The sequence below is a fragment of the Sander vitreus genome, chromosome 23 (assembly GCF_031162955.1).
Source record: "Sander vitreus isolate 19-12246 chromosome 23, sanVit1, whole genome shotgun sequence".
Lineage (NCBI taxonomy): Eukaryota > Metazoa > Chordata > Actinopteri > Perciformes > Percidae > Sander > Sander vitreus.
In genome coordinates this window covers 20726716-20743896 of record NC_135877.1, presented here as the reverse complement: position 1 = coordinate 20743896, position 17181 = coordinate 20726716, and the positions used below count along the sequence as shown (strand labels likewise).

Sequence of the window (17181 nt, the reverse complement as noted above, 5' to 3'; positions counted from 1 at the left end):
CTAGTTTTGCTTCCTGTGTTTTCCCGCCTTGTCTGATTGTCCTGCCCCGCCCTGATGTGTTTCACCTGCGTCACCACGTCCTGTTTATTCCTGTTTTTTGTACTTCCTTGGATTTTTCGGATTCCATTGAACTACATTCTGGTATTGGTTTTTGCCTGCTGCAGCTCTTAGGACTCCCTTGGTTTATTTTTTGTGTTTTGATCAAATGAATCCTCAACTTCAACTTTCGCCTGCCTGCCTGCGTGCTCTCTGCGATTGGGTCCTCTAATCCTCGTCATCGTAACACTACTGCTTTCTTTCTATTGTGAACTATTGAAGATGTTGGGCTTTTATTGACTGTTGTCCGATATATTGTTTTATTTTTATTATGTTGTGATTATGAATGTTATGTACGTAAGTTTGTTTTGTTATACATTTTTGTTCTTTTGATCTATAGTGATTACGGATGTATGTATTCCAGCTTATGTAATATTTTTATGAAATAATGGACCCCAGGAAGAGTAGCTTCTGTTTAAGACAGAGGCTAAAGGGGATCTTAAACAAATAAACCCTTCATACCCATTTACCATTCTGTTATTCCACTCTGTAAGCCTTTAAAACCCCATCTCTCTCTCTATTGGCCTCCATCAGATCTTTATGTAATGCAACAAAGCCCAATATAATAAAACGTAACAAATACTGATGACAACACAACACAAAAGAGGGAACTGGTGTACGACCATATTCTACAGTTTATTCTGAAAGGACATGAGTGCAGATTTCACAATAAAACTAGTTCCTGTTCCAGTATTTGTCTTCCATTTAAATCATTTGTCCCGTTTTGTTTTTAATGGTGGTGGGGTGTTCACTCTTTGTGGGAGATCTGAAAACCCTGAGCCTTGGTTTGTCACATCCTCAGTGAAACTGAAATGAGCTATGTGATCTTATCTTAAATTTGCCTCTAAATGAACAATTGCACTCTCGCAGATGCTTTTTCTATAAAACAGTTGCTCTAATTGTTGTTGGGATTTCAATTTCCTCAAGATTACCTGCGCCCTACAGAAAAACAACTTTTGAAAATGTCCGGATTTACAGAAGCGCTTTACATACACATATGCATGGAAAATATGCCAGTCAATACATTGTCCTTATTTATTTTTTCACAAACACACAGACAACCCGCGGAGGTTTAGAAATTGGATTAAAGCAATAGTAGCCCTGACAATTTGTCCAACAAGAGTTTTAAAGCTGTGGCTGACAGTTTCCCCCCCTCTACTGGGAGTCTTTGTGCTAAGCCAGGCTAAACAAGTCCTGGACCCAACTATATACTGGACACATATGAAACCGAAATCAATTTACTTTACTCTGACTAAAGGTCTGGTAACACCAAACCCTAAACCAGCTACATTTTGCAGCAAAATCAATCAAGTAGACTTTTGAGGTACAAATTCAGGCTGTTGACCAAAAGGAAACCATTTTAACAGTGAAAGAAACTATCCTATGAGCCTAATAGCTGCATTGCACCCTTACTTTCATTTAACCTCCTGTGGTACAGATGTCTGAAGCATAAACTATGTAAACTTATTGGCCAGTCAGTGAAAGAGTTAGCTAGCTTGCCGACAGCTAACGGAGTGACCTCAAGCTAAATGACAGTTGCCAATCCAGACATTCAGCTGGAAAAACTATGGGGCCGAATAGCGCAAGCATGTTCCTGGCTGCCTAGCGTGTTAGCAATTAGCTCGCCTGACAAGTAATAAATTGCATCACCAAACTTCTAGCAAGTCCAATTTCGCAAAGATAGATGGACTTTCAAAAATGCTTTACAATCTAAAATAATTAAGGGTTATGAATTAATTTGATTAAAATGTAAAATGACTAGGAGTGTATTTAGATTAATTTAGTTTTGCTGTATTTCTGGGTTATTCTATAGGGATTATAGGATAGAAAACCATAAGCCTTGGCTTCAGCCTATTCCTTTTTCGCTTAGCTACGGTGGCAAATTGTGGGAAATAATTGTTTCTTTCATGTACAGTATGTTAACTGAAATAAAAATTTTCATCATCGTAAACTTCACTGCTATTTTTGGCTAAACTATTACACTGTTGTTTTTTGAACACACTGGATGCTATGACCTCCTTGGGTTAATAAAGATAAGTCACGTGGTGAATGTTGAGCATAGTGACCGCTTCTTGTGTACAATATGTCTCTGTTGCATGAGACTAGTATATTACTGCATTCCATCAAATAACACAACATTGATAGAATATTACAATTGCTAGTCAAGCTATATTCTCTACAATAGAAAGCTGAAAGTAAAAATACTTCTGTGAGGCAGCACAAAACCCATAAAATGAAATCATCCTGCAGCATGCCACATCGTCCCTCTATCTCCTACCTACCCTGCTTACCCTCTCTTAGAAATCATGAATGGCGTTAAAAAGTAAATAAGAAGAGGTCTTGTATTGACCACTGAGTCCTCATATTACAGTTCAGAGATAAAGGTGAGGGGTCAGGGGTGAAGGTTTTCTTTTAATAGCTCTTCATGGCGATGGATGTTCCTCCGCAGCTGTCGTAATGTTTGACCTGATGGATCATCAGGATGGTGATCAGCAGGCCCAGCAGCTGTGAGGACAGGTAGTCGGTTAGAAAGACAGACAGGTGACCAGCGCAGTAGATAAGCCATCAGACACCTTAAATTCACTCAGTTGTGAAATACAATATGCAATCAACCATGTCAAATCCACCCTGTGTACAACAGCTGTTAAGAATTTAAATTCTAACTGGAAGCAAACAGCTGTTATAAAGATAATTTTCTTTGGTTTACAGTCTGCATAAGCAGTTCAATCAGTTGTTGGGCTTTCTTATCTCCTGTCAGCAGCAGCTGAGTGGAGTTCTTCACCTAAAATAGTATATAATATAATGGGGGCTGGTTCTGGAAATATCTTTCACTTTAAACATCAAGATCTTTCTTCATGTAGACACAAAAATCTCATAACTGTTAGCTCGGCAAGCATTAAAGAAACATTTCTTTAAACAACATTTAAACATTAAACGTTTAATTACATTTGAAAGTATTCAAACCCGAACCCCATCTAAGCCTGAAGCTTTACGCAAAAAAGCAGCCCAAAGTCAATCCAAAATCCGATACTTTGTCGGTACCGACACTTTTGAGGCCAGCTTGTATGTTATATTTCCCGCTTGGCTAACACTAACATTATATCTCTTAATAAACAGTTCCAAACTACATAACTACTGACTTCTTTAGGGGTCAAAAAGCAATTTTTAGAATTTGGATTTAAGACTAGCTTGTCCTGGATTACTTGACTCAGGGCGTCATAGCAAAGATTGAAGACATGCTTGTGACTTGCGAAACAATAACTTTATGCTACCACTTAGTAGAGTCAACCTAAGCTGTAGCAAATTAAGATACATTAGGATTAAGGCTTTGTTGTTACAGTTGGGGACAAAACACAGCACCATAGTTGCTGAATCCATGAAAAAGTGACCAAAACACAAAACATGCTAAAACACAAAGGAGAATGACAATGGAGCTTACTGCAGTGACAGCAAATCCAAAGCAGAAGCCCATGCAGACCTGGAAGAGGACGTTGACATACGTAAAGATGAATTCACTGCAGCCCTGCAGAAGACATGGAGAAAGGGTCATTAACTGGAAACATCACTGACTGTTGAATTGACTGGTGTCTTGATTGGTTGGTGGATTGATTGAATACCTTTGCATAGATTTGGTCTGGGCCGCTGGCGCCCTGCAAGAAAACAAAATGAAGATGGTCATCATAACAAGAAAAGAAAAACAGTCCGTCTTCTGTCAAGGACAAGAAATAAAATGTATGTATTTGAAAAAAGGCATTTTAGACTTGAGTGAAGAACACATAATACAGACTAGTTTGATTAAGGCATACTGAATCCATAATTCATCCAGTATTTATTGTTATATAATATTGCCCCCAGACTTATTTTGCTGCTTAGAGCTTTACTAGTCTATATCCGCGACGTTCCACGTCCAGGATTTTTCCGGTGCCGCAGGATATTCCACTGGATGCATGTCTTTTCGCCGATATCCGTTTCCTTCCGTTTTCTTAATGTTGAATTTAAACTCGGGTGGATTTGTGAGGACTATGGTTAACTGCTCCTCAGATCTCTGCAGGGTAAATCCAGACAGCTAGCTAGACTATCTGTCCAATCTGAGTTTTCTCTCGCATGACTAAAACAACTTTTGAACGTACACAAGCTAAAAACGCAAGAGCTAGAGTTAGATGCGGTGCTGTGGCCAGACCAAAATAGGAGGCGTGATGCCGCCTGATTTCTTCTGTCCTACATTTTGCATATGTTTTTGAGTTTTGAAAGAATTAGTCACCTTCATTTGTAATTTTTGAACAGTAAACCCTTTATCTTACAGCATGTTTTCCTGGTTTTCTCCTCTTGGATATGGAAAGTGGTACATGCAAAACACAAGTGTTCAAATTGAAAATAAATGGCAATGTGTTGTTAGTGTATTGCATTTGTGTGTTTGTTTATTTATATTTGAGTAGGTATACTGTGTCTTTTACAACCAACTACAGCGTAACACTGATAATGCAAAAGGCAAAAACCTACTGATGGGATATTCATAGTAGAGTTTTGTGTTGAGCAGAGCTATTCATCTGACTTGTGTGTCATTTTGATGCATGTTTTAAAGAGATGTAATAGTTTTGAATGCAGTGTTTGTTTTTGTTAGGGACTTGTTGAGTTTACCATTTTGTGTTTTCTGTTTTTTACAGTTTTGGGGAAATCAGCCAAGGATTCAGCAAACGTGTGTAACCAAAAGAAAAAAAATTTAAATCAGACTAACTGAATTCCTATATGAATTTCTATATTTTTAAACCTGGTCTTTCAGTTTCATTCCACAAAACCAACCTGAGGTTTGGGTTTACATGTGTATGCTCCAAATGAAGAATATGCTCCAGGGCTGCACTGACAGGAGTTAGGGATGTCGTCGCCCCAGTCCGCAGAGCCCCCCAGGCCACAGCAATGAGTCTGCAATCACAACAGGAAACAGATAGTGGGATATCAATAAGTGAAAGATGAATCTGAAGATAAAGTATTGACAACAAACCAATATCTTTTTGGATATCTACATCATAATATACTGTATTAATATGAATATTAATTGTATTATTACTGTATTATTATAATGTAGAGATTATTTGGGATGATCAAAATGTCAAGGTTGCAGCCCTTCTGGAGAGATAGACAACATAAGATCCTATATGTCAATGCAAGTTGACTTAAATTATTAATTATGATTTTGACAAGTTTGTATGCATTTATTTCTTGCCGGAGAGCTAGATTCTTCCTTATTTGTTTTACAAAAAGATCTGTTTATCTTTTTATGTGACTGAATGATTATTTTCCCCAAAAGGGCCTTGTTGATTGCCGCTTGATGATGTGAGGCCATTCTGGTCTATGACTATGCTACCTAAAAAATTATCCTAAAATTCCCTGTGTGTTGGAGTAACAGATTCTCACTCCCTCTGTGTAAAATATGGATGTTTGGTCAGGTGCGTTTGGCGTTGTTATTGATGATAAAAGTGTCCTTTAGCGTCATATCTAAACGTGCTTTGTCTAAACGGGCTTGGTCGGGACTATTGGCGTCACTTTTGACGCAGTTAGGTTAAGGAAAAGGTCGTGGGTGGGCTTACATTTCCATGACACACGGGAAGAACGGGACAGTTGGGTTTAGGAAAAGAAGAACGGACGGTTGGGTTTAGGAAAACAAGAAGGGGACGGTTGGGTTCAGGGAAACAATAACAAGTTTGGTAAAAGAAGAAAGCGACAGTTTGGTTTAGGAAACGTGACACACTGGACACGATCCCCGGTCTCCTGGGTGGGTCCTGTGTTGTTTGACCCATCCACCACCCCAACCAACCTCCCTAGTGCAGATTTTCGGGCTTTCATACTACTCGCTACCGTAGTCGCTCTTATTGCTACGTCATCTTCAAACTCTGTGTAGCTGCTGCTTTCCCTGGTGCTTTCTACAAACATGCTGAAGGGCGCTTTTTGCGTCGCTTCAGATGCTGACAGCTACTGTTCAAACGTCCGTATTTTACAAGTTCGAAATGAGAACGATATGGCCGAAGACTGGCTGTATCCTTGAGGGGTTTTCAAAATGTGCTTGTTTTTATTTTATTTTTGAACACCATAGCAGTGATAATTGTGACTGTAATGTCATAATAATTACTAATAATCAATGTAAAACTGAAGTATAAAAATAACTTCTGTAGGCTTGAGAGAAGGCCTACTTTAATGTCCACTGGAAAGCATTCATCCTAGAAGAGCTGTGTTTAGCCTAGCTAGACTAAACTCTTAAGTGTTTCATAGTAGGCTACATAATACACATTACACTTTGCTCTATCGACATAAGCATAGCTCTCAATTCATCGTTGTTTATGAAGGCCTTTCCGAACGCAGAGGCAGCGGTGTCAAAACCTTCTTTGACCTGTAAGATAAGAAAAAAAAACATTAGCATCAAGACAGAGAAAAAACGACATTAGCATCAAGCTAGATGTACAAGAGAGACAACATGTTAGCATCAAGACTGGGAAGAATGTTAAGCTAGAGCGTAAACAAGAACTAACCTCAAGATAGAGAAAAAACATTAGCATCTAGGTAGATAGATAAAAGTTAGCATCAAGGTAGATAGAAAGAACGTAAGCGTTAGACAGAATGTTAGCATCAAGGTAGATAGAGAGATAGTTAGCATTAAGATAGACATAGAGAACATTAGCATCAAGGTAGATGGAGAAAACATTAGCATCAGGAAGATAGAAAGAATGTTAGCGTTAGAAAGAGAGGAACGTTAGCATTAATACAGATAGACAGAATGTTAGCACCAAGGTAGATATATATAGAACTTTAGCATTATAGATACAGAGAAATGGAGAATAACAAGATAGGGAGACAAGCATTTGCTTCAAGATAGATATGTAGATAGCTAGAGAAATAGATGACCTTGTTCCTCGTGACAACAACAATAATGCCAAAGATCAGCATGATGATCATTCCAAGCCCCATGAAGCCTGCAAACTGTAAATGAAACAATAGTCAACGCTATATCTTGTTTGATGTTCAGATTAAGTAAGGCTATTACGCTTGATTGACCGAACAAAATTATCACATTAAAATCTTCTTCTGTTTGACATCTTGTACGTACTACTTTGAGGATGAGCTCTTTCTCGTAGCATGCTGCTACGATTCCCAGGATGGAGATGCCGAGGACGCCGATGGCAAACACCCAAATCCAAACCAGGCTCGGGCCTCCAATCTGCAAAAACTGCTCCCCCATGACAGGACAATGACACAACACAAACACTGGATTAAAAATGCTATCTCTAACAGTGGATTTAATAATAAGGCAGGCATTATTTTGCACATTTCTTAATGTCAACAAATCCCATGAAAAAAAGGAGTGACTTGGCGTATCTTAAATACTTCCTCTATAGAACCTGATAAATTAAAAATATAGACGTAAATAAAGGCTATAATCTAAAACACTTAAAGGTTTTTAACAATACTTTGGCATAAAACAAGCGATTATCTGTGGGCCCATATGTTGTATTTACTGCCATAGAAGGCAAGGCAAGGCAGCTTTATTTGTATAGCACATTTTAGCAACAGGGCAATTCAAAGTGCTTTACATAAAACATTAAAGAGAAAGCAAGAGAACTATCTCTTGCTAGGTCTCCAACTACTGTTCAGAGCTGCAGTTCTGGCAAAATAACAAATGCCAATTAATTAACGTTGTTTTCAACACATTCTCACTCCTATCGCGTAAAATACGGACTCTTGGGAAAAGAATGGGATAGTTGGGTTTAGGAAAAGATCATGGGTGAGGTTATAAAATGCATGTTTCTGTGACACACAGGCTACGAACCCCGGAATCCTGGTTGTAACTCCTGTGTTATTTGACCCATCTAACACCCCAACCAACCTCCCCACACAGAATTTCGGGCTTTCATACAACCATAGACAGTATATAAGAATGGACCAACAGATCTGGACGGAGACCAGTGAGGGCCATTAGAAGCACTTTTCTGGTGAGCGCCGAGCGTTACTGCGCAGCCTCCAACTGAGAGAGACGACGTAAATGTGACGTGAGCAACCTGTCTGAAAGTTGTAAGTCTTCAGGTAGCTGTGCCAAGAGAAATCTCAATCATTCCCAATCTTGCAGAGACGGAGAGCGTAGGTATATGTAAGGAGCTAACATGGACACAGGCTAATTATTGCTAACTAAAATGCTAGTTAACATTAGTAATTAAACTTTAACAGCTAATGTAAGTCGAAACTGTCTGCAAGCTTCTCCTGTACTATACGGTAATTCCTCTACTATGCGACAGTAAGTCCCGTGGTTATGACACAATCGTCAGCCTATTTTTACAAAAATGTCTGCTACGGAGCCATAACGTGAGGTACAAGGTAATGGAGCCTTTTATACATTGTCGTGTTTCTTCAGAAATAAACAATGGACAAATAAAGTCTTTAAATGCTTTAGATGTAAAGTTATTCGCTGTTAAAGTGATGTCAAAATGAATGGCAGTCAATGGAATGCTAACGGGGGGGTGAGTGCGTATTAGCATCAAAATGGCGCCATAGGAGGTTCGGGTTGTGAGGAGACGCTTACCCCCTTGCATACAACTCAATACCGTTGTCACTCTTAATACTACGTCATCTTCACGCTCCGCAGAGCTGCTGCTCTGCCCGGTGCTCATTGTCATTCATAGATATATACACATCTATGATTGCCATTATACCATGGTCTGGGTGAATACTCGATTCTGATTGGCTGCAGGGTGTCCATAAAAAAGTGTTATAGGACACCTACTAAAGGAGTTCCGGTGAAACTGTTTACTGTTCTAAATTAATGCACTACATTAAATCAAAAAGGAAATGTTGATCTGTTATTTCCAACTCGTCCTCCACAGGATGGTGCTAACACACAAGCTGCAAGAAGTAAGTTACACTTCCCCTCTGGACTGACTTTGTTTCACAGAGAATAACCTTATCTCACATCCCGTTCACTGGTCGCTCGCTACTTCAAGATGGCGCATCATTCTGGAGCATGTACCCCAGTTCATGCAAGCGCAAATGTAAAATTACAAGCCAATAGGAATAATTGGAATTGATGGTGGTGGTCAATATTCATGAAAAAGGACAAGTTTGTGAAGGTCAATACAGATTTTGATAATGAACAACTACAAATGTTACACACTGGGGCTTTAAACTAGCAGATAATGCTAGTGTGTTACATAGTTTCACTGTGGACGTCGGACAGAAGTATCATGTTAATGGTATTTTTTTCTCTGCAATAACCAATGTGAATAACATTTATAAATAAGCTTCCTCTGTCGAAGGAGAGGGACCAACCTAAACATGTTTTCATGGGATTTGTGGCAATAACAAAAATATAAAATATCCTGTAATATTCCTCCTTAATGTGTTAAACAAACATCATCAAATGTCACGCATTCTTCAACTTAAGAGGACACCAGTTTTGTAATGTAATTTCCAGACAAACACATCTAGGTATCAAGTTTCAGCCCATTAGCAAGTTTAAAACCCTGCATCCTAACAAATGCACGTTAGAATGCCAGAAATCTATCTAAAACCTGATGACAGTGTTTTTGAAAATGCTCAACACAAATGGAAACTAAATTTGATTAGTTGAAAAACACAGAGCTGACAAGCTTTATTTCTTTAAGAGAGATGTTTTTGCTCCGTCGTGAAGGTAGTTTCTGATCTGTTAATATTGTCAGCGGCATCCTGTTTTTCTGTTGCAGAAAATGTCTACCGTGCAAATGGAAAATCTCCTCCAGGCTGCATCTGCTCTGCATTAAGAAATCAAAGCCGCCGCTACGTCTTGGCAGCTGCCCCTCATCCTTCTAAACACTCAGAATCCTTCCCCCCGCCTTGTTTTAAACATTTCCAAACAGGTACTAGGTCTTTTTTAGATGTGTGCTGTATACAGAATTATACATTGTGATCTCCTGACTAACAAAATCAGACTTGATTTTCACAAACCAGCTGCTTTTGTTTTAATTCAAAGCCTCTCTAAAATGTACTTTCTGCAATGACCAAGTCTGAGACCCTACACAGATTTATATTGTGTGCTGTAAGGGGTTATACAAGGTGCTTTAAATGTTGCCGTAAAATACAAAATCCTGTGGTTTTCATTCCGTAATCAACACAAACCCTGTGACCTCTGTTTCCCCCCCCCCCCAAACTTAAACACAATGTTGAAATTGTTGTTCACATCTGACTCTGACATCTGTTGTTGTACTCGGTGAGTCACGTTACAGTAAATCTGCTGCTCATTCTGCCAAGAAACATCCTGTAATGAGAAGTTGGCAGCGACCAGCGTCCAATTGATTTGATAAAGATAATGAATGAGGGAGTTCATCTGGCACATCACAGCACACATTTTGGGATTTCACACAATTCAAGGGCGTAAATCCCTTCTAAAATCTAAGGGTTGTCCCCCCCCTAGAAATATCATTACAACAATGCTGTGTATTGTAAATAACATAATGATGTATACTTAAAATATCTGTGTAAGTAGTAAAACAATACAAACCCCAAAAAATGCTTTTTAAGTTTAGAAACATTTTGAGTTCCCCCTCCCTTGCCTCACAGTGGTTTGGTCCACTGCATGCTGTACGTTAGGATCTGCACTAGACTCACAGTCACATCGGGTAGTGACAGGAATGTAGTAAGTAGGCGGTTCAAGGCTATTTTATTCACATTAAACATCGGATGAAGTTTTTCTTTTCTCAAATAGAAATTATGCTGAGTAATTAATGGATTAGTCATGACAAAATGTTCGCTATGTTAGTGTAATATATAATGTAGCCTAGCTTGTTTAATAGCTTGTTGGATAGAAATGCACCCACTACAACTAACGTTACCACGGCGATAAGCCTAACGTTATGTGTGTGAACTGATATTAGGGTTAATATTGAAGATCTACAGTCGTGTTTTGCTCAATACGAAGTTAAGTGGCAGATCAGTTAAATAGGCCTATATATCCTCTGTCCCAGAAGAAACCTAATATTTATGTGGAGGACGCAAGATCATTTTATAATTATAATATGACCGTGTGGTGAACCTATGAAACTCATATTTAGACATCTGATGTTTAAGATTTGTGTTGTTGTTGCTCAGATAAAATGACAGAGAAATGAAAAACAGGAATAAGATCCTTTTTCAGTAGGCTTACACCAAAATGCCAAGTAAGTAGGCTACATTAAGTCCTCATATCAAGACAATTTGGTAACATCTTTATAAGAATGGGTGCTTATGGAAATAATAACGTCACTATGTCACTGGCAAAGGAGACAGAAAGAACTGAGACAGAGTGACCAGGGACAGTCAGGTATAGAGTCTCAGGTAAGTGTGTTGAGCTTAGTTCATATTTTTTGAGATGTGTGGCTGAGGTCAGGGTAAGCAGATGAGCTTTACCAGTGGCTCACTAATTTACATTATGATCAGCTAATTTAACAAGTGTACAAAAGCATTGCATTTCTTTTATATGGGGACACTTTTTAAAAATAAGTCATTATGTTTTAAGGCCATCCAGTACAACACCATCTAGCAAATTAAATAAAGGCTTCAAATTTTACGTTTCATCATTTCTTTGCAACTTTGAAGGTAATTTGCTAATGCTAGCTAGCCTGAGCTAGAAGCCTTGCTTTGGTGTTTTAAGTCATGACTCCGTCCTGCTTCAGGTTAATCATGCTTTAAATAAAGTTTAAGCATGTGTATACCTCTCACTTCATGTGTTTGTACTTCGATGAAAGTATCAGGTAAAAACAGGGCTACAAATGAGATCTATGTGAGAGACCAGCAAACTCCTAGCAAACTATTATGTAGCTCAATGCTGGACATTTCACCCCAAATTCCGGTCACTTCACTGTATTGTATTTGTCCTGCTACATACATATATAGCTAGCTATATATGCTCCGCTATGTCACATTAGCATGAAGCTACAATAGTTAGCTATGAGTATGCTAACGTTAGATTGTAGTGGAACGAAGCAGCACTTTCTAACGTCAAAAATCGCAGATAAAGGCTTCTGAACAAAACACTACACAATCAGACATATTTCAGCAGGAATGTGACCCGGAATTGGGGAGAATTTAACAACATTGCCAGCTAAGATGACATGTTTACTGCCGTTAGCATGTAGCTACTATAGTGGTATACAGCAGTGGTGGCTGGAAGAGCTGTCATCCCGTCTTCAAAAGGACACTTATGTACGTTTACACTTCATCACATTAATAATAGACAGTCTATGGTTATTAGTCAAGACGAAGTATTAAAAGTAAAAACATTAACATAAACAACACAACAACGACGTCGCTACACGGTTTTGGATCAGTGACAAGTCTCGATTGTTTGTAGCTATGACTATTGTATAATACAGATTTAATAAAAAAGTTGTGATGTTTGGTCGTAAAGTGTTTCAACGCATGCGTGGTACAAATCACACAGGGACATTGTTAGTTTTCTACTACGTAATTATGCGCATGCGCAGTACGGATCTTACAGGCGGTACCGATCGGGTACTGACACCCATGACACAATTTTCGATAAACAACCCCATTTCCGGTTTAGCTTCTGTTGGCAGCATTTGTCATCTGACTTATTAACGTTAACAGTCCTGACAATTGACAGAAGTGGACATATTTGTGGTGTTGTTATACCATGGAAAAGTTGGGGTCAAGAAATAGTCTGACACGTTAAATCTCAGAAAATGTGCGAATGGTTTGTGGTCATTTTGTGTCTTTTTGTGATCCTTTTGTATTATTTTTCAGCAACATTGTGTGACTGTCATCACCTGGGCCTTTGCCTGGTAGACCCGAACAGTAATCCATCCATGGTTAAAGGATCATTTGGGTTTATTATAACTTGGGTGTTATCAGTTATGATAACATTCTTGACACAGATGATATAAACTACTTTCTTCGGACTGAAAGTGAGGAAACCCGAAAAGTCTGTAATAATCCCTCATTCTTCATAAAAACTGTGTGTAACAAGTGTGTCAGTCTATAAACTGTGATGGATGTTTATAATGGACAGTTTGGGTCTTCACTTTACCGTTCATCCTTTAGTTTCTCTCCCAAAAAAGTTTGGCTTATCTGGGTGTTTAGACACAAATCTCTGATTAAAAAATGAGGCACTGTTTGGGTCAGGTGTCACCTCTGTCTCTATTTATCCCAACAGCATTCCATTTAGCACATTGCTAACTAGTTGCGTTTTGTCCTTATTTCATTGAGGTTACTTTTATTACACTTTTAAAATGCATATTTTACATCAAGTTATGTTCTTATCACATCTGAAGTTTCATTATCATGACATGAAATTCAAACATGCTGACAGATTTTATTTTTGCATTTTGTTGCCAAAATGTGGAACATGAAGTGGATTTTCTGCTCGTGTTTATGTTGTTGTTGTTTACCATGGAGCTGTAGACGCTGACCTTCACCGCCCCGAACATCAGCACACATCCGAGGATCTGCAGACACATCACGTTAGTCACTTTGTGCTTTGACAAAAGGTAAGCCTTGATGTAAGGAAGCTTAAGTGTGCCCCCAAAATGTATTCTTAAAAAAGAAAAATTCAAAAGAGAAAGTGTAAACAATGAAGAAGGAATGAGAACTACTCAAAATGAGAAGACATTTTAATGAATGGAATACAAAACTTTAAATATTTTAAAAACATTTACTAAAATGAAAACATGAACTGATAAACCCTGCTAGACTTTCCAATGTCTATATCTTTGTTGTTCATGTTGATTGTTCAAGCTGGGGGGGATTGTGGGATTGTTTGTCAATCCCACAACCAAGGGCGTAACTTTGGGTTCAACATTATGGGGGTTGAGATCTCCAACTATCTAGGGAGGACCCGGGATATGTCTGCATGTATTGGAAAAAAAAAAAAAAAACATGAAAGAAATGTGGAAAAAAACCTTAAAAAAGGTGACAAAAACCTCAAAAGAATTATGGAAAAAAAAAAATAAGAAAAAGGCGGCATCAACTCCGAAAGAAGCAAAAAAAAAAAACTTTGGAAAAATAAATCCAGAAAGGCAACACAAATGTTGAATAACTTGTCCAAAAAAACCTTGAAAAAGGCTACAATAACTCCAAAATAAGCAACCAAAATGTAAAAAAAAACATTGAAAACGTGACAAAACCGACCAAAAATAAGCAACAAAAACTTCGGAAAAAGCCCAGTTTTTATTATTGGGAGAGTTGCAACCCCGCAAATTACGCGTATGGCCACATAATTTTATTTTAAAAGTGAGCATTCTAAAGTTTTCCAAGAATACCTAATGAATGAATCACATGTAATTAGTGGAATATTTTTCATTTGATGATTTAGCCATTAAAAAAAAAAACCATGATATACTGGATTTTAATATTTCATTCAGCATAAACATTATATAACTTGAAATAACAGCTGGAACAAGCTGACACATACAGTAATGTAGTTATGATGCTAACTCATGAAACCAATAGCAGGGTACCTTTGGGAACAACTGTTTTAAATGTACTTTAAAGGGAGTTAAAGGGGGAAATGATACAAAGACATACAATGTAATACACTTATTATTGAACACATTTTATAATCTCATTATTGTAAAGACGTGAAATGCCAGTTTGGGCAAGATTAAGTTACAAAAAGGTATTTTCAGTTTCTCCTATGATACTGCTCTGCTGGCTACCATGAACCAACAGTCATGTGTTGTTTTATATAATGGGCGGCTTTAGCCGGCCACCCCAAATCTCATTGATTGGATAAATTGATGTAACCACCCCGTCGAGTTCAAGATGAGTCATCGGAAGTATTTTCTCATTTTACAGAGAAACGATTACAAACCATTATTGACACATATTTAGCACGTAATAAGAGATACATGAACAATTAGCACAATAACACAAGATTATAAACATGAAATTGATTGAATTGAAATGATTTTTCATTTTACTGTCTGGAAAAGTTTTAAGTGGCTGGGAAATAGTTTTCTACTCTCAGAGCAGTTTGAGGGCTTAAAACCACCAAAACCTGATAATGTGATTTTTCACAACATCAAAACGGTGTTAACTATCTCAGCAGTTTCCTCATGTCAAGACCTGACATTTGTACGGAAGAGGATTAGGGCCACATGTGAAAAAATGTATTGGAAAAAAAAAAAGTCTGAATTCTTAGAATGAAGTCAGAATTCTGACTTTAAACTAAGAACTCAAATACATGTTTTACGTGTGGCCCTAATCCTCTTCCATACCTTTTCTACTAATGCATGCTGGGGGTTTTACTTAATCTCTCTGGACTCCTGGTAGAGTTTTCTGTCATTCCTGCACTGAGACACTAGAGGGAGACAGAGCTCTTAAAATGTAAACCCTTTCTCTGGCAACTGGAGGCTCCTGCAAAACACTCAGCCTGGAAACATTCTCAACTTCAGAGACTCTAAATATATGCAAGTATTGTTTTTATATGTATCGTTATATTGTATGCAATGTATTCAAGTATCTCATCTTAATTAATCTAATCTAATTTATGTCATTTCAATTGAACAAAAAAATTATAATAATTATTAAAATATTACAATTAATACATTATTATAAAACAATAATAATGATAATGAATGAAAAGTGGGCGTGAGGGGCATGAAAAAGGAGAAAAAAAAAACATTTCTTTTCATTTCTTTTTCGAGTGTATTTTAAGGTCATTTGGCTTTTTTCTTATGAAAACTATGTTTCAGTCTGATTTAAACGTTTTTTTTTTGTCAAAAAGTTAAGTTTTTTAATGCTGTTTTTAAAATATTTATCCTGGAAAAGAGGCCCTTAAATTCCTCTAAAATTGTAAACAGCCTCATCAAACTCCACCTCCTTTAAATGCCTTTTTTTCTTTTTTTTTTCCTCATCAGCATAGGAAGCTGGAAAATCTGTCTGTGTAGGAGAAAGGAATGAAATTTCATTAGAGGGCTGGGCGGACAGACTGAAACATGACTCCCCTTTCTGCTGCAGAGATGGCTCTGGCTTTCCCTCTCTTTCCTTCACGTATTTTTTTTTCTCTTAGTTACTGGAAGTGAAAGTGTCTGATTGTCAAAAGTGTGTACGGGAAATTTCTTTGAAATGGATCTTTGGGGGAATTAATTCCCTCCACCCAAAAAAGACAAAGCAAGTGGTGTGCGTGTTGCTTTCTACTCATAGTGCCCAGACTCTACACAACTTTAAGTGTTGTTTGACCACTTCACTATCCATTTAATTTACACTTTTTAGTGTTATATTAAATACATTTTAATATACATATGTCTGTTTATATATACTTATTTTAGGAGTTTAAAACTTTGATCATAAACCACAAAAAAGTTGTTTTTTAGATTTTTGTTCTAGAAAATTGTATCTTTTGCGTGTTTTTTTTGGTGCTTTTTTCAGACGTTTAGTTTTAAAAGCTGAAAAACAACAAACAATAATTAACTTCACACTATCCTTTTTCATTTTTTTCCTTTAAAAATTCCTTCATTTAAAAGGAACTAAAATAAAATGTATTAATTAAGTGTGTCTTTTGCTCCAAACACAACTACAAAACTTGAAATATTGAGAAGAAATGGGAAACTAACCTAACCAAACAAACTACAAAACAAACTAAAGTAGAAAATCAACTCAGAAATGGTCAGAAAAGTGTTTCTACTCACTGCAAACAGCACATTGAAGAAGATAAAGAGGCATTTGATGCATCCGTTAATTTTCCCCATCTTCAGTCTTTTTTTGTGATTGGCTCTCAGAGATGAAGGTAAAGCTGTGTGTGCATGTGCTGGAACCCACTGTGTGTGATGAAGTGCAGCAGTGTGAGCTATGATAAGCTGCCTTCAGAGTGGGTGAGGGGGAACACAGAGCTGCAGGACACAGATCTGATCTGCAGCCAAAACGCAAACAAGTGCAACAAGTTGAGTAACGACACACACTGGGTAGAAAATGTGACTTACTTACTAAACTTACTAAACTTAAAAAAGCAGTCAATAAAGTAGGCCTAAGTGATAGTGACTAAGTGACTTTGGATGAATGAAGTTTTTTAAGTTTAAGTACTTCAAGATATGTTTTTTCTTACTCTGTTCAACTAGGAATATCTTTAAGAGACAAAAG

The 17181-nt window shown here is 37.6% G+C and overlaps 1 protein-coding gene across 1 annotated transcript; it reads right to left on the bottom strand.

Annotated features, from left to right (window-relative positions):
• Positions 1–713: 713 nt before the first annotated feature.
• Positions 714–16889, bottom strand: LOC144537618 (23 kDa integral membrane protein-like). Its single transcript, XM_078281356.1, has 9 exons — positions 16734–16889; positions 13494–13550; positions 7193–7312; positions 6991–7065; positions 6383–6478; positions 4897–5016; positions 3714–3746; positions 3536–3619; positions 714–2601 (listed from the first exon to the last, which is right to left on the bottom strand). The coding sequence occupies exons 1-9, from the start codon at positions 16791–16793 to the stop codon at positions 2509–2511; spliced, it is 738 nt and encodes a 245-aa protein (XP_078137482.1). The 5' UTR covers positions 16794–16889; the 3' UTR covers positions 714–2508.
• Between the last annotated feature and the right edge of the window lie 292 nt (positions 16890–17181).